The following is a 15,905-nucleotide window of genomic DNA, read 5'->3' on the forward strand; positions in this document are numbered from 1 at the left end:
CACAACTAAATACATTTTGCTTGTTCGTGTTTTTGTGTTTTGCTCTGTTGTATTTTATTTTTTTATTTTTTAATTTTTTTCCTACCGCAACTCAAACATTGGCTACCTCGTCATAAGATGATGAACTATTTCAGCTTACCTGTTATAGATCTGGTGGTAGCACTTTCATAAAGTGGCACTCCTTCTCCGGCATTGTTAAAAGCTTTTAGGGAGATTACGTAATGGGAGCTTGACTCTGGAGAAAAACAGAAAGAAAATAAACATGCTGATTTATTTAGTGTACTGAAATAGGGTAAACATTTTCCTGTCATAAAACTTAATACAACCTATTAAGTAAGGTGTTTAGGAATGAAGAAGTTTGATTCTGGGAGGAAGGGGGCAGTGGTGACAATACAGCTTTTACTCTTCCTAAATCTTCACATAAATAGAGACTGAGTGACTAGATAGACAACTACGAGTATTTGGACAATTATAACAAAAGTAGATGAGTTATACTCTCAGACCCTGAAATACAATTGCATGTGGACAAACTACCAACGATCTTAGGACTTGTATGTTATCAGCATCTGTGTAGGAGAAATCAGAGAGAGGCATCAAACTTGAAAACAGGATAATTCTAAAATAACTATCAACTAATGCTAGAAAATGCAACAGAACAATCTGAGGATGGTATATGTAAAACTCAAAACTACCCTGCAAAATCTCCTTTCCAGGACAGAACCTACACAGGGGACAAACAGCTGGGAACAGACTTAAAACTTGAGCAGACAGAAGCAACAGAAATGAAGGGAAGAGAGTGTCAAGATAAATTCAAAGAGAAAAGTCATGAAAACTTGGGTTGGCCAAATTTTCTTGTAAAGGGCCCAGATCGTAAATATTTAGCTCGGCAGCCCACATGTTTTCTGTCATGAACTCACCTGCATTTTTTTGGTTTGTTTACAACTCTTCAAAAGTATAAAAACCACACTTGGTTCAGTGAGGTTCAAACAAAGATAGGACTTGGACCAGCTGTAACCCCCCCCCCCCCCCCCAGGCTATAGTCTGCTGAGCCCTCAGCTCTGGTCTAATGAAAACAACAGGAGAGGGAGCTCTGTGTATTTAGAAAAGCTATTTGAGCATCTAGGAATGTAGGGAAAACAGGTCATGTGAAGGAAAGCAAGCAACAAAAATCTGTTGAGGCTAAATGTCTTACAAAATATACTGAGGAGATTACCATTCCTATAGACAAACAGAGATAAAAAAAATATGCAAGGAAAGTAGATCAAACCTTTGAAATTTATTATTTCAAAATGAGGTAAACAACACTAAGAAAATTAAATGCCGGATACGCAAGAGTAATATAAATTAGCATTAGGAAAAAAACAAAAACAAAACTCAGAAATGAGGTAGTATAACTCAATACAGGCTAAGAAAAAAAAAAAAATCTAAAAAATTAAAAAGAGTAAAAAGTAAAGAAAATAAAAGGAGTAACTAGAGGAACAAACAAGTACAAGGATAAACAAAACAAAAAGAAATCAAGAGAGAGTCCAAGAAAATTGGGGGAAGAGTGACGAATGGAAGAGAAGGAAGGTCTAACTGATGAGTAATAGTTTTCCTTGAGGAGGAAAACCAAAGAAAGGGAACAGAACAAATACCACAGAGTAATTTAAGACATTTTTGCTGAGTTTTAAAAAAAAAAAAATTTTAGGTATCTGGACAGAAAGAACACATGAGTTGAAAAGGGGAAACTTAAATTATGATCTGGCTTTTGGACAGCCACATTTTATGCCAGAGGGAGATGAGGTAATTTATTTGGGATACCCAAGGTAAAAATAAATAAATAAATAAATAAATAGGATTTTAGAGTTAACAGAAGTTAGTTTAAATAAAAAGGGCACAGCCAAGCTGTTATCAACATTTAAGCAACCAGGGAGCATTTCTCCCGTGATCCTGAGAATTACAAACCACTGAGAAATGAGCTCCTCGATGACCACGGAAGATAACCCAACAGCAAACTGGTGAAAAACGAATGTTAGGAACTAAGACCAAGTGAGATTTTGTTTTATAATGGCTACATGGTCTTCTGTTGTAGCTACCCTATAATTGTACGTCAAAAATAAGGGAGCCTGGGGGTAGTGTGTATGTAAAAATTAATGTTGCAATAATCATTATGGATGGTGATACTATTATTATTGTTATTCTGAGACTAATGTAACATGGGATAAAGCAAATGAATAATCATGAGAAATAATAATTCTATTATCTCCTGTGTCCTTGAGAACCAGAAGATTAGTGTAGATGGGAGAACATACTGATGTGCAATAGAAGAGGTATGGAAAGTCTTCTGTTCTTAGAATTCAACCAGAAAATCAGTTTCAACTCAAAAGGTATTTTATGTCTGTCCTAGTTCTATCCACTGAAGAAGCCTTGAGACATTGTTAGTAAAAAGGACCCCTAATGCACAAACTGGGATTTTGGAAAAAAATAAATTAAAAAAAATATATATATATTTGGTTCTCGCAATGCAAAAAAAATATATATATATATATATATGCAAAATATATATATATATATATATATATTTTTTTTTTTTTTTGCATTGCGAGAACCAAGGGTTTTTTGTAAAACTGGTCTGAGATAGGACACGTATCAGTGGATCCTAAAACATCTTGATGTAAGCAGATAGAAAGGAAACAATCAAACACTAATGGGCTCACGACAAATGGGTTCAGGAATCAAATCGAAGAGGCTTCCACAGACCAAAGATGAAGACAATCTGAGTAAGAGCTGCAATGAGTGGAGACTCAACAAACAAACATGAATGTATGAATTCATAAAGATATTTAAAAAAAAATAAAAGTCAGTCACTTCTGAGGTTGACAGAGAACCAAATCATTATCTTGAAAGCCAGGTAAAAAATCAGACATTTATTATGATTTTCCTAAATAAACTTTTCGACTGTGTAACCACACAGCATGTGAGGGGAACTGTACCCTTAAAATATTCCAACTAGCAAGTGAAAACTCAATGATAGAATTCAAATATTACTATGTTGCGGCCCCAATGAACAAATGGACCTGGGTATTAAGCACTCATGATTGCTAAGATAAAATAGAGAAACCCTGGCATTATGTGTCTTCTTTTTAAATTTTTTTTAATTTTCATTTTTTAAATTAACATATAATGTATTATTAGCCCCAGGGGTACAGGTCTGTGAATTGTCAGGCTTACACACTTCACAGCACTCACCATAGCACATACCCTCCCCAAGGTCCATAATCCAACCACCCTCTCCCTACCCTGCGGCCCCTCCCACGCCCACCCCTGCAACCCTCAGTTTGTTTTATGAGGGCATTATGTGTCTTCTAAAGAAAGAACACACTCGTTCTAGAGTCTTCTCCAAGGATGGAACCTACTTAGTCTGATCCAAATAACAGTTTGCAGGAAATAGAGCAAAGAAAGAGCTCAAGTCCAACTTACAGTAATTCACTAAGCTATATATTTGTTGCTTGTAGTTTTCTGTATCTGTCTTTTACTTTACAATTAAAAAAGTTTTAAAAATGACTGGATTTATCTCTGACAGTGAATGTTCTTTGAAAATTGATTAGATGGCTTTTTTTTTTCATGAGATTTAATGTGACCCAAGTATTAGCATTCGAGATACTGACATTCCAAACCACAATGACACGAGAGCCACAATACAGCCAGAGGAATAAAAATAAAATTATATTTAATGTTGTCAAAGGGCTTCTATTAAGTGAATTGCTTCTTCTACAAGAGCAGATATTTCTTTATTAATTTTTGCTGTCAACCTAGTTTACCAATAAGAAAGTCATCGGTCTACGAGTGTTAAATGCTCTTGGAGCATATGTAAAAGACAGACCTCTATTGCCAGGTTACAATCATCATTCTGGGCAGAGAAAACAATGAACAATAAAAGACTACATAAAATTAAGTAGTACAGTGTGTGATACAACTTGTGAATGCTATGTGAGCTTAGAGATCTGGAAAATTAGTGAGGGACTAGGTCATCTGAGACTTCTTGGCAGATAAGGACTTGGTACAAGGGCTTGAAGGTATGGGCAGGATTTAGAGATAAAAATGATAGGGAGTAGAAAACAATATCAGGGAAATGATGTATGTCAAAAATATAGTCAGATGGGTCAGCAAAAATACTTCTCTACTAGGAAACATCCTTTATAGTTACTGTTTTGGGTACAAAGTCTGATTTCAAACATACGATTTATCCATACAACTACAATGTAAACATTTGCATTAGGGTCAAGATCTATAAAATTGCCTTGCTGTGGGTCAAATTGCAGAAAACATCTATTTGCATTTATCTATGTATTTGTTTATGAAGGGAGTGAAAGAGAGGTCAGCAATTCTAAAACTCATGTGCTTGGGAGCTAGGATTTCGATTTCTATTTGATTTGGTTTGGTTTTACTTTTTAAATCTGAAGGAGAGAGAAGAAGAGAAAGGAAAAGAGATAGGGAGAGAGAGAGAGAGAGGGAGAGATATAGTAACAGTGTATGAGAGGATGCTAGACAGTAATTCTCTAAGTACTTCACCTAAGGAATGGAGCCACCAATCCAAGATGTTATTAGCATATGGAAGGCAGTCTTCTAGGCTATCAGCATATGGAAGGTAAGCTTACAAATCTGTAACCTCAGATTCCTATATACACAAATACATGCAAATCTATCCATATTCATGGAAAAATAAATGATGAAGTCTGGGCTTCCTTAACCAGCATGTCAACCATAAGATCAACAGCAACAAATGAGACACTATACTAAGGAAGTAAGGATGGTGTAATAAAATTATAAAGCAGGTCTCATTTATGCAAGGTGATTAAATATGATTGTTTCATGCTGACTTCTCTGCTTGGAATTCATAGTGAAGACTGACTTGATCAGAGGTTCTTCACTTCCTGCTCAGAGTTAAGAGCTGAAGCTCACAGGTAGTATGGTCTATGAGACGTTGAATTCATGCCTTCACCTCTGTCCGCCGCTCGCAGCTGCCCAGTTCATACCTCCTTAGAAAACATGCTCTGAGAGCTTCTGCAACATTTGTGCACTATTGGTTTTCTGTCTTTTGGAGTGCATATTATTTTTCATTTAAGAGGAAAATAATGTGTCTTAGCTGGTTCATTTTCATTTTACTACTTTGAATTTTTATTTCAATCTGAATTTTAACAACACGTGCGCCTCATCTAGCTGCTCTCTGGCTCCCAAGCAGTATTTATAATTTCTTAATCTCTCTCCCATAGAAACTGTGAGATAAATGTCATTTCAATACTGACGCTTGCTTACAAGTCTCTGATGACCTGAGTAATGGCAGCTTCTTCCACATGATGGCTAGCCATGGATAGGCTAGCAAAGACTCTGGAGTTTTAGAATTTCTTAGCAATTGAATTAATGAGTTACACAAATTGCTAAATTCCACAGATCCCAACTATGCTGTGCATACCCTAGGGGAGACCAAGCTTTAATTTAAATAAAATGTGGTAATGGCTTAGCCTTGGGAAAGGGAAACAGATTTGCAATGGAGTTGTAACTGATATAAGAATATCCCTCAGAGCTCGGGGTCCTGGGGATGATCTGGTCTGGGTTTCTCCTGTTTTTGGTTAGTAATTTAAGGGTTAGGTAAGTTCACTGACTTTTCTAAAAGAACATAGAGCTACCAAGGAAATAAAAGACCAAGGTCAAAGCCACAATTGTTTTGTCTACCTCTTCCTCCCCTTTTTATGGAAAAAACAAAGAAACAAAAATTAATCAAACAAACAAACAAACAAAAAAACCCTTTCGTTTATGTTCTTCATACTCTACCCTCTCATCAACATCTTTTGAGCTCCCCCTGGCCTCTGTATAGTGCTTTGGTCAAATGTATCTGAATCTCCTAAGAAAGCAACAGGAATATTGCATGCCCTCAACAGAGCTTGCAGTAATGAATCAACCTGAACAATAATAACAAAAATATCACTCAGTTATTGGTTAATAGTGGACAGTGGGCTTTGATCAGTGGGCTTTGATCCCCTTTTATATTGTGATATTGGCCTCTTGTTTGTGTGTTGACGGGGAGAGAGGCAGGGAGCAACCTAGCGGTTTTCTCCCGGTACAAAAGGAGAGTGTCATTTATGGGCGCACCACTAGAGGGCAATGTGGAGCTATTTTCCTGCACATGCTCAGAGCTCTTAAACTTTAAAACCGGTGAATCACAAAAGAATTGCCTGGAATTGCTCCCTCTATAGAAGAATCAAATGAGTTAAGCACATTTAATATCATAATGAATTCCAAATGAATTAATCATTAATTATGGTCAGACTCCATTGTTCAGGAATACACTTCATGACAATTATGACAGCAAATTTATTTTTTGGATTTACGGAAATGATGCAGATACATGGCTTGAAAATGTACCAGTTGCGTGTGGAAAACAAAGTACAGCAGTATTTTTTTTCGTTTGAATTCACTGTGATCAAATCACACTGAAATAACTTGGATTTTGGTAGATGTCCATGGGAATTATTTTTAATTATGGATATTCTCAGTGATTCCACAGGTTTCAAATTATTGATCTGATTTTCATCACTATTTGGCCAACCTTTCTCACAGAATGAATTGGACTGGGATAAGGGAGGCTGAAAAAAGTCCTTAATAACCCTCTGAGCCTCTAAAACACATAGCTCCTGGCAAGTATCTCTTCTATGACCAGGAAAAAAAAAAGGAATAAACACATATTCACTGATTATGAGAGCTGTAGAGACAAGGGATGGGCAATAGAGAGGCTTCTTGGTTCTCCTTCCCCAAAAACTTGGTAGGTGAGAGACCCATTATTCTAAGAGCCTTTGTTGAGGTTTTCTTGAAGCTAGTGAGATGAATGGCTTTCTGGGGTGGAGAGAGTGAATCAAAAGACCTGTGGAAAGTTCCTCAGGGACTAAACCAACATGCCTTACGTGGTAACAAAAGCGAAGAGAAGAACATCATTATTTTTAATTAATATTTGGGATGAATTAAATGCCCCTGGCATGTGCCAGATTGACAACCTGTAGTCCTTTACTCATTACAGATTATGTACTTCACTCAGTGGTCCCCCTCCAAGCCAAGAGCTTGTCAGGGCCCAGTCTCCATGTCCCTGCATCTTTTGCCCTTCCCATTAGCACTGCCAACCAGTCAATTAGAGAAAATTAGAGTGGTAGCTGTTTTCTTAATGTGGAAGCCTGCTCGTTACAGGGAACCAGGGCTACGTGCACACAGAGTCCAGGCCAACCGATGGCTGTCAGATGGTAAATGTTATTGGACACTTCTGACCCCACTGGACCTAAACCATTTAATTAAATGTAATGGGTGTATAGCAAATAGATCTGATTGCATTGATCTCCTAAAAGGATGAGTAATTCATATTTGAGAAAGATGCCATTTATATAATACATTCAATATTCAATTCTATGTTATTGCATATACGTCTTTGCAAATTTAATTAATAGCTAATCTAACTAGCACCCTTATGAAGCTTTTGCTTTGTTTCATTTTACTTTTCCTTTGCCAAAGAATGGTCACATTATAACATGACTTGCTCACTAACCAGTCTTTAAAGGTTCCAGAGACTCGGCTAGTCTATGTGAGTTGAATTATGGGTTTCTTGCTATTGTTGTTGTTTTGTTTTGTTTTTACCTACCAAGGTCTATCACCCACCAGGAGAGAAGTCGGGTAAAAATAAACTTTGTAAGAGATGTTTTAGTGCTTGGCAGATAGAAGATGCTTAACAAATATTTGTTAAATTGATGAATGTATGAGACCCAACAAGGCTATATTTCTTACTGAAGTTTAAACAGCAAGCCCCTAATCAATCTGAATGCAGAATTCAGATTTCTTGATCCCAAATTGCACTTTCTGATACTTGAAGGCTCATGAAAAACTTCCACTGAGATTGTACAACATTTCCCCTTCTCGCCTGCAAATTCACATTTAACTATTCTTGATCCATTCATCTGTTTATTCACTTATCAATCATCATTGAACATCTGTGTGCAAGAACTGGTTTTAAATTTTTGAGGGCATCTAAAGATGAAGGGGGAAAAACCCTTCTTGTGCCTTGATGAGTCTCCCAGTTTTATTAAGAAACAATTGACATAGATTACCGTACAAGTTGAAGGAGTACAGCATGATGATTTGACGTACATATGGAGAAATGATTACAATAGGTTCAGCTAACACCCATCTTCTCATATAGATAAAAAAGGAAAAGAAAATCTCCTTGTGATGAGAACTGTTAGGATTTATTCTCTTAACAACTTTCTTATCCGTCCTACAGCGGCATTAGCTTTAGTCATCGTGTGGTACGTAACATCCCTAGTATGTATCTATCCTTTAACTGCCCATTTATACCTTTGGACCCTCTTCCTCCAACTCCCCCTCCCTCTCCTCTTCTTCTGGTGACCACAAGTCGGATCTCTTTTTTGTAAGTTCTTTTTTGTTGCTGTGTTGTTTTTACGTTCCTCATATAAATGAGATCATATGGTATTTGTTTTTGTCAGACTCACTTCACTTAGCATAATACCTCAAGGTCTATCTATGTTGTTGCAAATGGTAGAATTTCCTCAATTTTTAGAATTTCCTCAATGAATAATATGACTGTGTGTATACACACACTCACTCTCTTTCTCTTCCTCTCTCTCTCTCTCTCTCTCTCTCACACACATAAGCAATATGGTACAGCTGCTTTAGCCATTCATCATTGATGGGCACTTAGATTATTTCCATGTTTTGGCTATGGTAAATAATGTTGTGAACACGGGGGTGCAGATCTTTTTAAATTAGTGTTTGCATTGCTTTTGGATATTTTACAGAAGTGGGATTTCTAGGTCATATGTTAATTCTATTTTTAATGCTTTGAGGATCCTCCATACTGTTTCCCATGGTGGCTTCACCATGTGCAATCCCACCAACAGTACAGACGTTTTCCCTTTTCTCCACATCCATGCCAGCTTTTGTTATCTCTTATCTTTTTGATACTGGCCATTTGATGAATCTCTTAATGAAGAAGCTGTGTTGGAAGTTTAAAAAAAATCAGAGTAAAGTGTTCTAGAATCATAGGGAGGCCTTGTGGAGAAGACGGCAGTTTTGCTGAATCTTTCGGTGAAAAAACGTTGAGAAGAAAGAGTGGAATAAAGCGCAAGCTCATAGTGGTCGTAGCATCACACAAACTAGGATCAAGGTGTGAAGACAGTGACAATTTCTCCTCCTCCTAATACTAACACTTACTGGGTGTCTCATTAGGCCCTTTCTTAACTAACTCACATCCCTCATTTTACGTAATCCGTACCTTAATCCAGTGTCTGACATACAGTAAGTACTCAATAAATATTTGTTGAATGGCTGAATAATTATCCCCCTTTTGTAAGTACATGAAGAAGTTTTAATTCCAAAGCTCTTATCCTTTGTACTACTTGCTTCTTACCGAATAAGAAGTGGGAGTGGGAGCACATTTTTTACACGTTTTGAGTTGGGACTTTAGGGATATTAAATCCACAGAACTATGTGATTCAGGAAAGATGAAAAAGAGGTTGAAAGAGGTTATGTCTCAGAAGCTATTGTAACTGTGCAGATAAAAATCACAAGGGCCTGGACTAGACTGGACTAGTACAAATGAAGAGCAAAAGATGGGTGTGAGTAATATAATTTCTAGATGTGCTTGGAGGGACAATGGGGAAAGGGAAAAATTAAGAAGGACCTTTGAGTTTGAGTCTGGTAGTGAGATGAACTTATTACTGGGGCTCAGAAGTCAAGAGGGAGAGAAAAAAAATCTGTTTCTGGCTTATTTGGAATAGAGAGGAAGTGGCATCACAGATAAAACAGACTGGCTATGCTGGGCTTCAGTCCTGGTGTAAGAATTGTATATATGTAACCTGTGTTATGGTGGACTCTCACTTTAAGCCTTGGGAAGGCAGTGCATGTCACTTCAAGGCACTCTCCCAAATAATTGCTTTCCTATTTTTACCTCCACCAAATTAACTAGTTGTCTTGGGGTTTCTAGGCTCAGACTAGAGATTATCTCCTTAGAGTGAGGATCACCAAGGCTTTTCCTTGGTGAGTGCTACCACATTTACACAGTTATTATCTTCCATCACATTTAGGAAAAGCAAGCTCTTTCATGTGTATGGAGCTTTGATTTTAAAAACGATTTTTCTAATCAAGTAGCTCAACAATACCACAAAGTACATAGGAAAGGAATAAGCATTTCCATTTTATAAATGGAGAGACTAAGGTCTCGTTGTAATCATTTAAGCCAGAGAAGACACAGGAAGAGCCGAGTGCCTTATGTTTACTCAGATTTGCTCCTCAATAGTGCCCAGACAAGAAGGTCTGGGGCTTTCTCTGACCTTTCTGCGGAGCAGCCTTTGGTCACCAATGAAGAATAAGCCTTCTTCGCTGGCTTCAGTTAATGCAGTTAGTGAGGTGCGCTTTGGCAGAGAGCACTCAGAGTTGGAAAAAATGATAGAGTAAATGCTTAGATTATGAAGCACTACAAAGAGCTCACAAATCGAGGACTTAGTGAAATTTCTCAACGAAGCTTTACATTAGGAAATTTCCAGAGACAACATAACCAAACATACACAAGTTTTCCCCCTTGTATTCATATTTCTTGAAGAAAAACAAAATGAATTAGATAAAAGACAAGGTATTACTATTGTATGACCGACCCCTGAAGGACTTAATAAAAAACACCAACACTGTTCATTTAGTTAAGTAAAAGAAACAAATCATTACTTTGGTATAAAAGTCAAACTGACTCCCTCACAGAAAGAAAAAAAAAAAAAACATTCAAGTCTTTTGGTTAGGAATGGAAAGAGAGAGCACATGTTTCCCTTTTACAGATGCATGCTATTCCTTCCTCGCTTCCTACTTCCTTTCTCCTTTGTCTTTACTTCCTGGGCTTCTGACTCTCCTGACTTATTCCTCCGAGTTCCTAGGTGGGGTGAAGGCAACAAGGGAGTAGAAAGGGACAGAAAACAGAAGATCTGGAGAGAAAGAATGACAAGCATATGAAGACATAAGTCCTGGGGAAAGAGAACAGATATTACTGTAATGCCTCAAATTCTAGTTTATGGGCACTTGGTGTACTGGATACCAACCTTGCCAGGTTTTATTATGCTTATCTTCACAGGAACCCCGAGAGGTGGGTACAGTGATTGGTCCCCCCTCCAGAGATGAGAATGTCCAGGCTTAAAGATGGTCATAGGACTCATTAAGAAGCAGTGCCTGGAGGGGCTCCTGGGTGGCTCAGTGGGTTAAAGCCTCTGCCTTGGGCTCAGGTCATGATCCTGGTGTTCTGGGATCGAGCCCCACATTGGGCTCTCTGCTCAGCAGGGTGCCTGCTTCCTCCTCTCTCTCTGCCTGCCTCTCTGCCTACTTGTGATCTCTGTCTGTCAAATAAATAAATAAAATCTAAAAAAAAAAAAAAAAAAGAAAGAAAAAAAAAAAGAAAAGAAGCAGTGCCTGGATTCAAATCAGGTCTGTCCTACTGTCTGTCCTTGGGTCATTGCAGGATAAAGACTGAATAAGACATCAGAGGAAAGAGGCTCCAGAGAATCTACACTCTCTTTGAAATGGAAAAGTAGAAATAAAGACACAAACAGAAGTAATTTGGGGACTTCACCATGCGTGTGCCTAAAACTGTGTGTGTGTATGTGTGTGTACATGTACATGTATCAAAGTAGTCTGCTCAATCTGTCAGGTTCTATATTCACTCAAATTCTTGCCTTCATCTGGACAATGTCTTTTGTTACCTGAACACTGACATTTAATTAGCCAGTATGCGAAATAGATGAAACTCAAAACACTCAAGTGACATGCAGCTTACTTGCATCTATGGGTGCTTTTAGTTACAACCATTGTTATCATTTCTCCATGTACTGTTGCTTCTTCTTGCTTCATTGTCTTTAGGCTAAGCCCCATTTAGATAACACATGAAGTACTAAAAAACAGCATTGTCCTATGGCATTTTCTTTGATGATGTAGATGTTGCCTACCATGCTATCCAGTATGGTGGCTACTAGTCGTACTTGGTCTTTAAGCACTGAGGATGGGAGTACAAGACTGAGAAAATGATTTTCTTTTCATTTATTTAATTTTGATTAAGTTTAAGGAGCCATTTGTGGCTATTGCCTTCCATGTTGGACAATATACCTATGTAGAAGCTCTGTTTACCTTTATCTCTCATGACGTTGCCATGGTTACTAGAAGCTTGTGGACAATGTTAAGAGCAGATGGAGCAGATTCACTGTGAGGGTCTCTGCTGCTATTTTTCCTCTTAGAATATGAAATAAACCTACCTATACATGCTATGATTTTATAGCCTGTTCCGAGGTTTAATTTAATAGGCTGCATGCATATATCACACTTGAAGGTAAACTAAAAGCATCTGGCTTGTATATGATTCAGTATCTTATATACATCTTAGTTAATTTCTATGCCTACGGTACTGAGATTGACACAACTGATGAAACTTTCAAATACTCATAGTTGTCGGTTCTGTGCTCTAAAACCAGGAGTTGTTGCTCATTTAATTATATACTCAACTCAAGAAAATACGACCAGATGGAAAATAACTTTGTTAATAATAGAAAGGAACATTACATTAATGATAATTCTAAGGTAACTGTAAAATTGAACTCATTTTTAACCTCATGCTTTAATAAAACATGAAGGAATAAAGTCAGAATAATTAGGTAAGAATAAAGACCTGGTAAAAATAGTAGCTACCAATGATAAATGGCACAAGAACAAGATTTAGACCGTTTGATCAAAAACAAATATAGCTTCTGACCTAAGTTCCCAAGAAAATCAACTAGCATTGTAATTACCCAGTTGGATTGTCTCGGGATTAGTGGGTAGGAGAGGAAGAGAAAAAAAATTAGACAAAATCAAATGAACTACAAATGAGCTGATCCATGAGTCAACTAAATGTCAGCATTAGTGATAATATTCAGTACACGTGTGGGAAAAGTGAAAAACACTGTCAGTGTAAGGAAGCCACTGAAATACAAACAAAATAGACTCTTTGGTCCCAGCAAATGATACTGAGTTATAATATTACTGATATATATTTGGATTATAATTGACAGGTTTGTATATGAGTGTTTTAAATGGACCTCACTTGTAATATAGCTAAATGAATGGAAAATTCTGCTGATAGACTATAGGCAAAGGGAAATAGTGAAGAGCAACCTATCAGTTACAGGGAGATAAGCATGTGGGTAAGCTTGGCCTGTCTTTGGCATCGTGCTTAAAGAGAGAGACCCACAAAAAGGGTAACTAGGTACAGGAGAACATTTAGACACATAAACTCCAAAGGGGCTTCCAACCTGGAACCCTGCTGGTTATGACCTTACTGAATTCACAGGGCCCCTGACTGTCATGGAGAACCACTGAGCTCTTAGAGTCAAGGGTCAAAAGGACAGAGTTCTTCCTTCCAGGCCAGGTTTTACCCTCTAAGGGTGAAAACTCAGTGAGAATTCAGAGTGGTAAGGCTATGGCCCTGGGAACAAACATACCTGAGTTTCATATGGGTTTGACTAGTTAGAAGACGCACACATACTCTTGACTGTTTTTCTAAGCTCCGTCTTTGTTGCTATTGTTGTTTTTTAAACTGTTTGTGTGAACTGTATTCTCTTTATTTAAGATATATATTATTGATACTGTATTTTTTAAAAAGATCTTATTTATTTATTTGACAGACAGAGATCACAAGTAGGCAGAGAGGCAGGCAGAGAAAGAGGAGGAACCAGGCTCCCTGCTGAGCAGAGAGCCCGATGCGGGGCTCGATCCCAGTACCCTGAGATCATGACCTGAGCCGAAGGCAGCGGCTTAACCCACTGAGCCACCCAGGCACCCCTGATCTGTATTTTAAAATTACTAGTCACTGGTCAACATTCAATCAATGGTATTTGTCTTATTATTATGACTTATATCAAATGCCACCTCTTATAATTGCCCATTATATATTTGATTAAAACTTGTTCACTTTTTTGGGGGGGAACCCTAACTTTCTCTTTGATACCTATTCTCTTTCCTGAAGACCTGCAAGAACCATCATTTGGTGTAATGGGGCAAAAACACTGTTTCACCACTTCTATGCCTATGCAAAAACAATGAGGGTGGACACTCATCGGACTCCATAGATGACAAAAAGAAACACAATCGTGCTCCCAGGACTGACCACTTTTTTTACTTCTAACACTCACCAGCCCCATTTCCTTTGAAGAGCATGAACTGGGATTATATTTTAGACCAGAAGACCTAACCCTGGGGCGATTTATAAGGCAAGAGATGTCTCTGGTGTTTGCTACTGGCCATCTGAATATATCATTTACAGGTGAAACAAACTTTAAAAAAGCTGCAAATCCAAGGATAATCTCACTACCTTTAGACATTTTTTTATTCATCTGAAATATTGGTTTATAATTTGTTGTTCATCTTCTTTATAAGATTTCTCCTTGAATCATTGTTCTTTGGTATGTTAAATCAAATCAACTAATAACAAATTTCTGTCAATGAGGAAACTCAAAAGATGGGCTGTACTTTCTGAAAGCCTTTTCCAACAGAGATTTCTAAAAGACACTGTCAACAACAACATCAATGAGAAAGTGTTTAAAATCTTAAGGAATCAGTTCAGATAGAGAATCACTCATTTGTTTCTATAAATTTTGTTCTGTTGGCTAAACATCATAATGTGCTCACTGTGTGCTTCTATCCATGGTACACTGCTGAAAGGAATATTCTCATTTTTATGTTATATTTATTTCAACACATTACATTCACGAGTTTTAATGCATTGAGGAAAAGGCAAAGATCAAATTTTAAAATATTATAAAAATGTAATAAAGGGTTCAGAATTCAAGAGAATGCCCTAATTATTTTGTTGTTCATGAATTTTACTTTATTGAGTATTACTAGAAATAGGATGGCTATCAACAAAGACTAAGATTTTTTCCTTTGTAAGTGTAAGGAGTTTTCCCTGCACTGTAATTATTATAAGATAATTTGGCTCAAAGATAAAATAATAAAGTAGGGAAGTATAATTAGAGAGAGATATTCAGTAGTGTAGTAGTAGTTTCAAAGATGAATCAAGAAATATTTTAAAAAAATTTTCAGTGATGAATGTTAACATTAATCATTCATGTCCTTTCTAGGATTCAAGATGATGAATACAGTGTAAGTTGCATTTGTATATATACAAATCATTGTGTTAGGGTACAGATCAAGCTGTTATCATTAAGAAAGACCAAAATACAGCATCTTAAGGAAAGCAGAAATAGCAGTCTAGAAGTGAGCAGAGCAAGGCTGGTCCTGTGAGTTGGCCACTCTCTGTGACTTCCATCTCTATTTACAGGTCATCACCCAGCTAGCAAAAAAAAAGAAAGGGGTCTGAATGCTCTCATGTGTGCATGCATTCTGTGAGGGGACAAAGCCTGAGCATGGCACTGTCATGTCTACTTTTCTACATTGGCCAGTACTTAGTCATGCAGCCACATCCACACCTGTAGAGAAGGTCACATGTGAAACTCACCTTTGTCTAGGTGACTAAGCGTCTTGCTAAAATCAGGTAGATGGGGCTACTACTAAAGTTACTGCCTTTGGATGAAATTAGAAGAGACAATCCATGGAGAGTTTTTTCCAAAAGAGAATGAGAAAATCACCAGGATGATTCAGAATGGCAGTAATTATTTATTAGTTCTCTCTCCTTTGATATACACATCACCCATAAGAGAAGAATATCCTTATTCACCTTGAAGGCAGGAGCTATTTTTCTCTGGTTTTATACCTATACTTGGTACCTACCAAAGTTTCTGGCATGTAGTAAGCACTTAAAAACTACTTGTTGCATGAAATTTAATGGCTAAATGAAGAAATTTAAAGGT

At 37.3% G+C, this 15,905-nt stretch overlaps 1 protein-coding gene across 3 annotated transcripts in view; it reads right to left on the reverse strand.

Moving 5' to 3' along the window:
• The window catches only part of DCC (DCC netrin 1 receptor), a 1,159,911-nt gene that overhangs the window by 127,639 nt on the left and 1,016,367 nt on the right, over positions 1–15,905 (reverse strand). For all 3 annotated transcript variants that reach the window (XM_032310413.1, XM_032310412.1, XM_032310410.1), the window contains exon 16: positions 140–235. In XM_032310413.1, the coding sequence (XP_032166304.1) occupies positions 140–235 (96 nt within the window). The remainder of the gene's footprint in view (positions 1–139; positions 236–15,905) is intronic.

Source organism: Mustela erminea, chromosome 13 (assembly GCF_009829155.1).
Source record: "Mustela erminea isolate mMusErm1 chromosome 13, mMusErm1.Pri, whole genome shotgun sequence".
Lineage (NCBI taxonomy): Eukaryota > Metazoa > Chordata > Mammalia > Carnivora > Mustelidae > Mustela > Mustela erminea.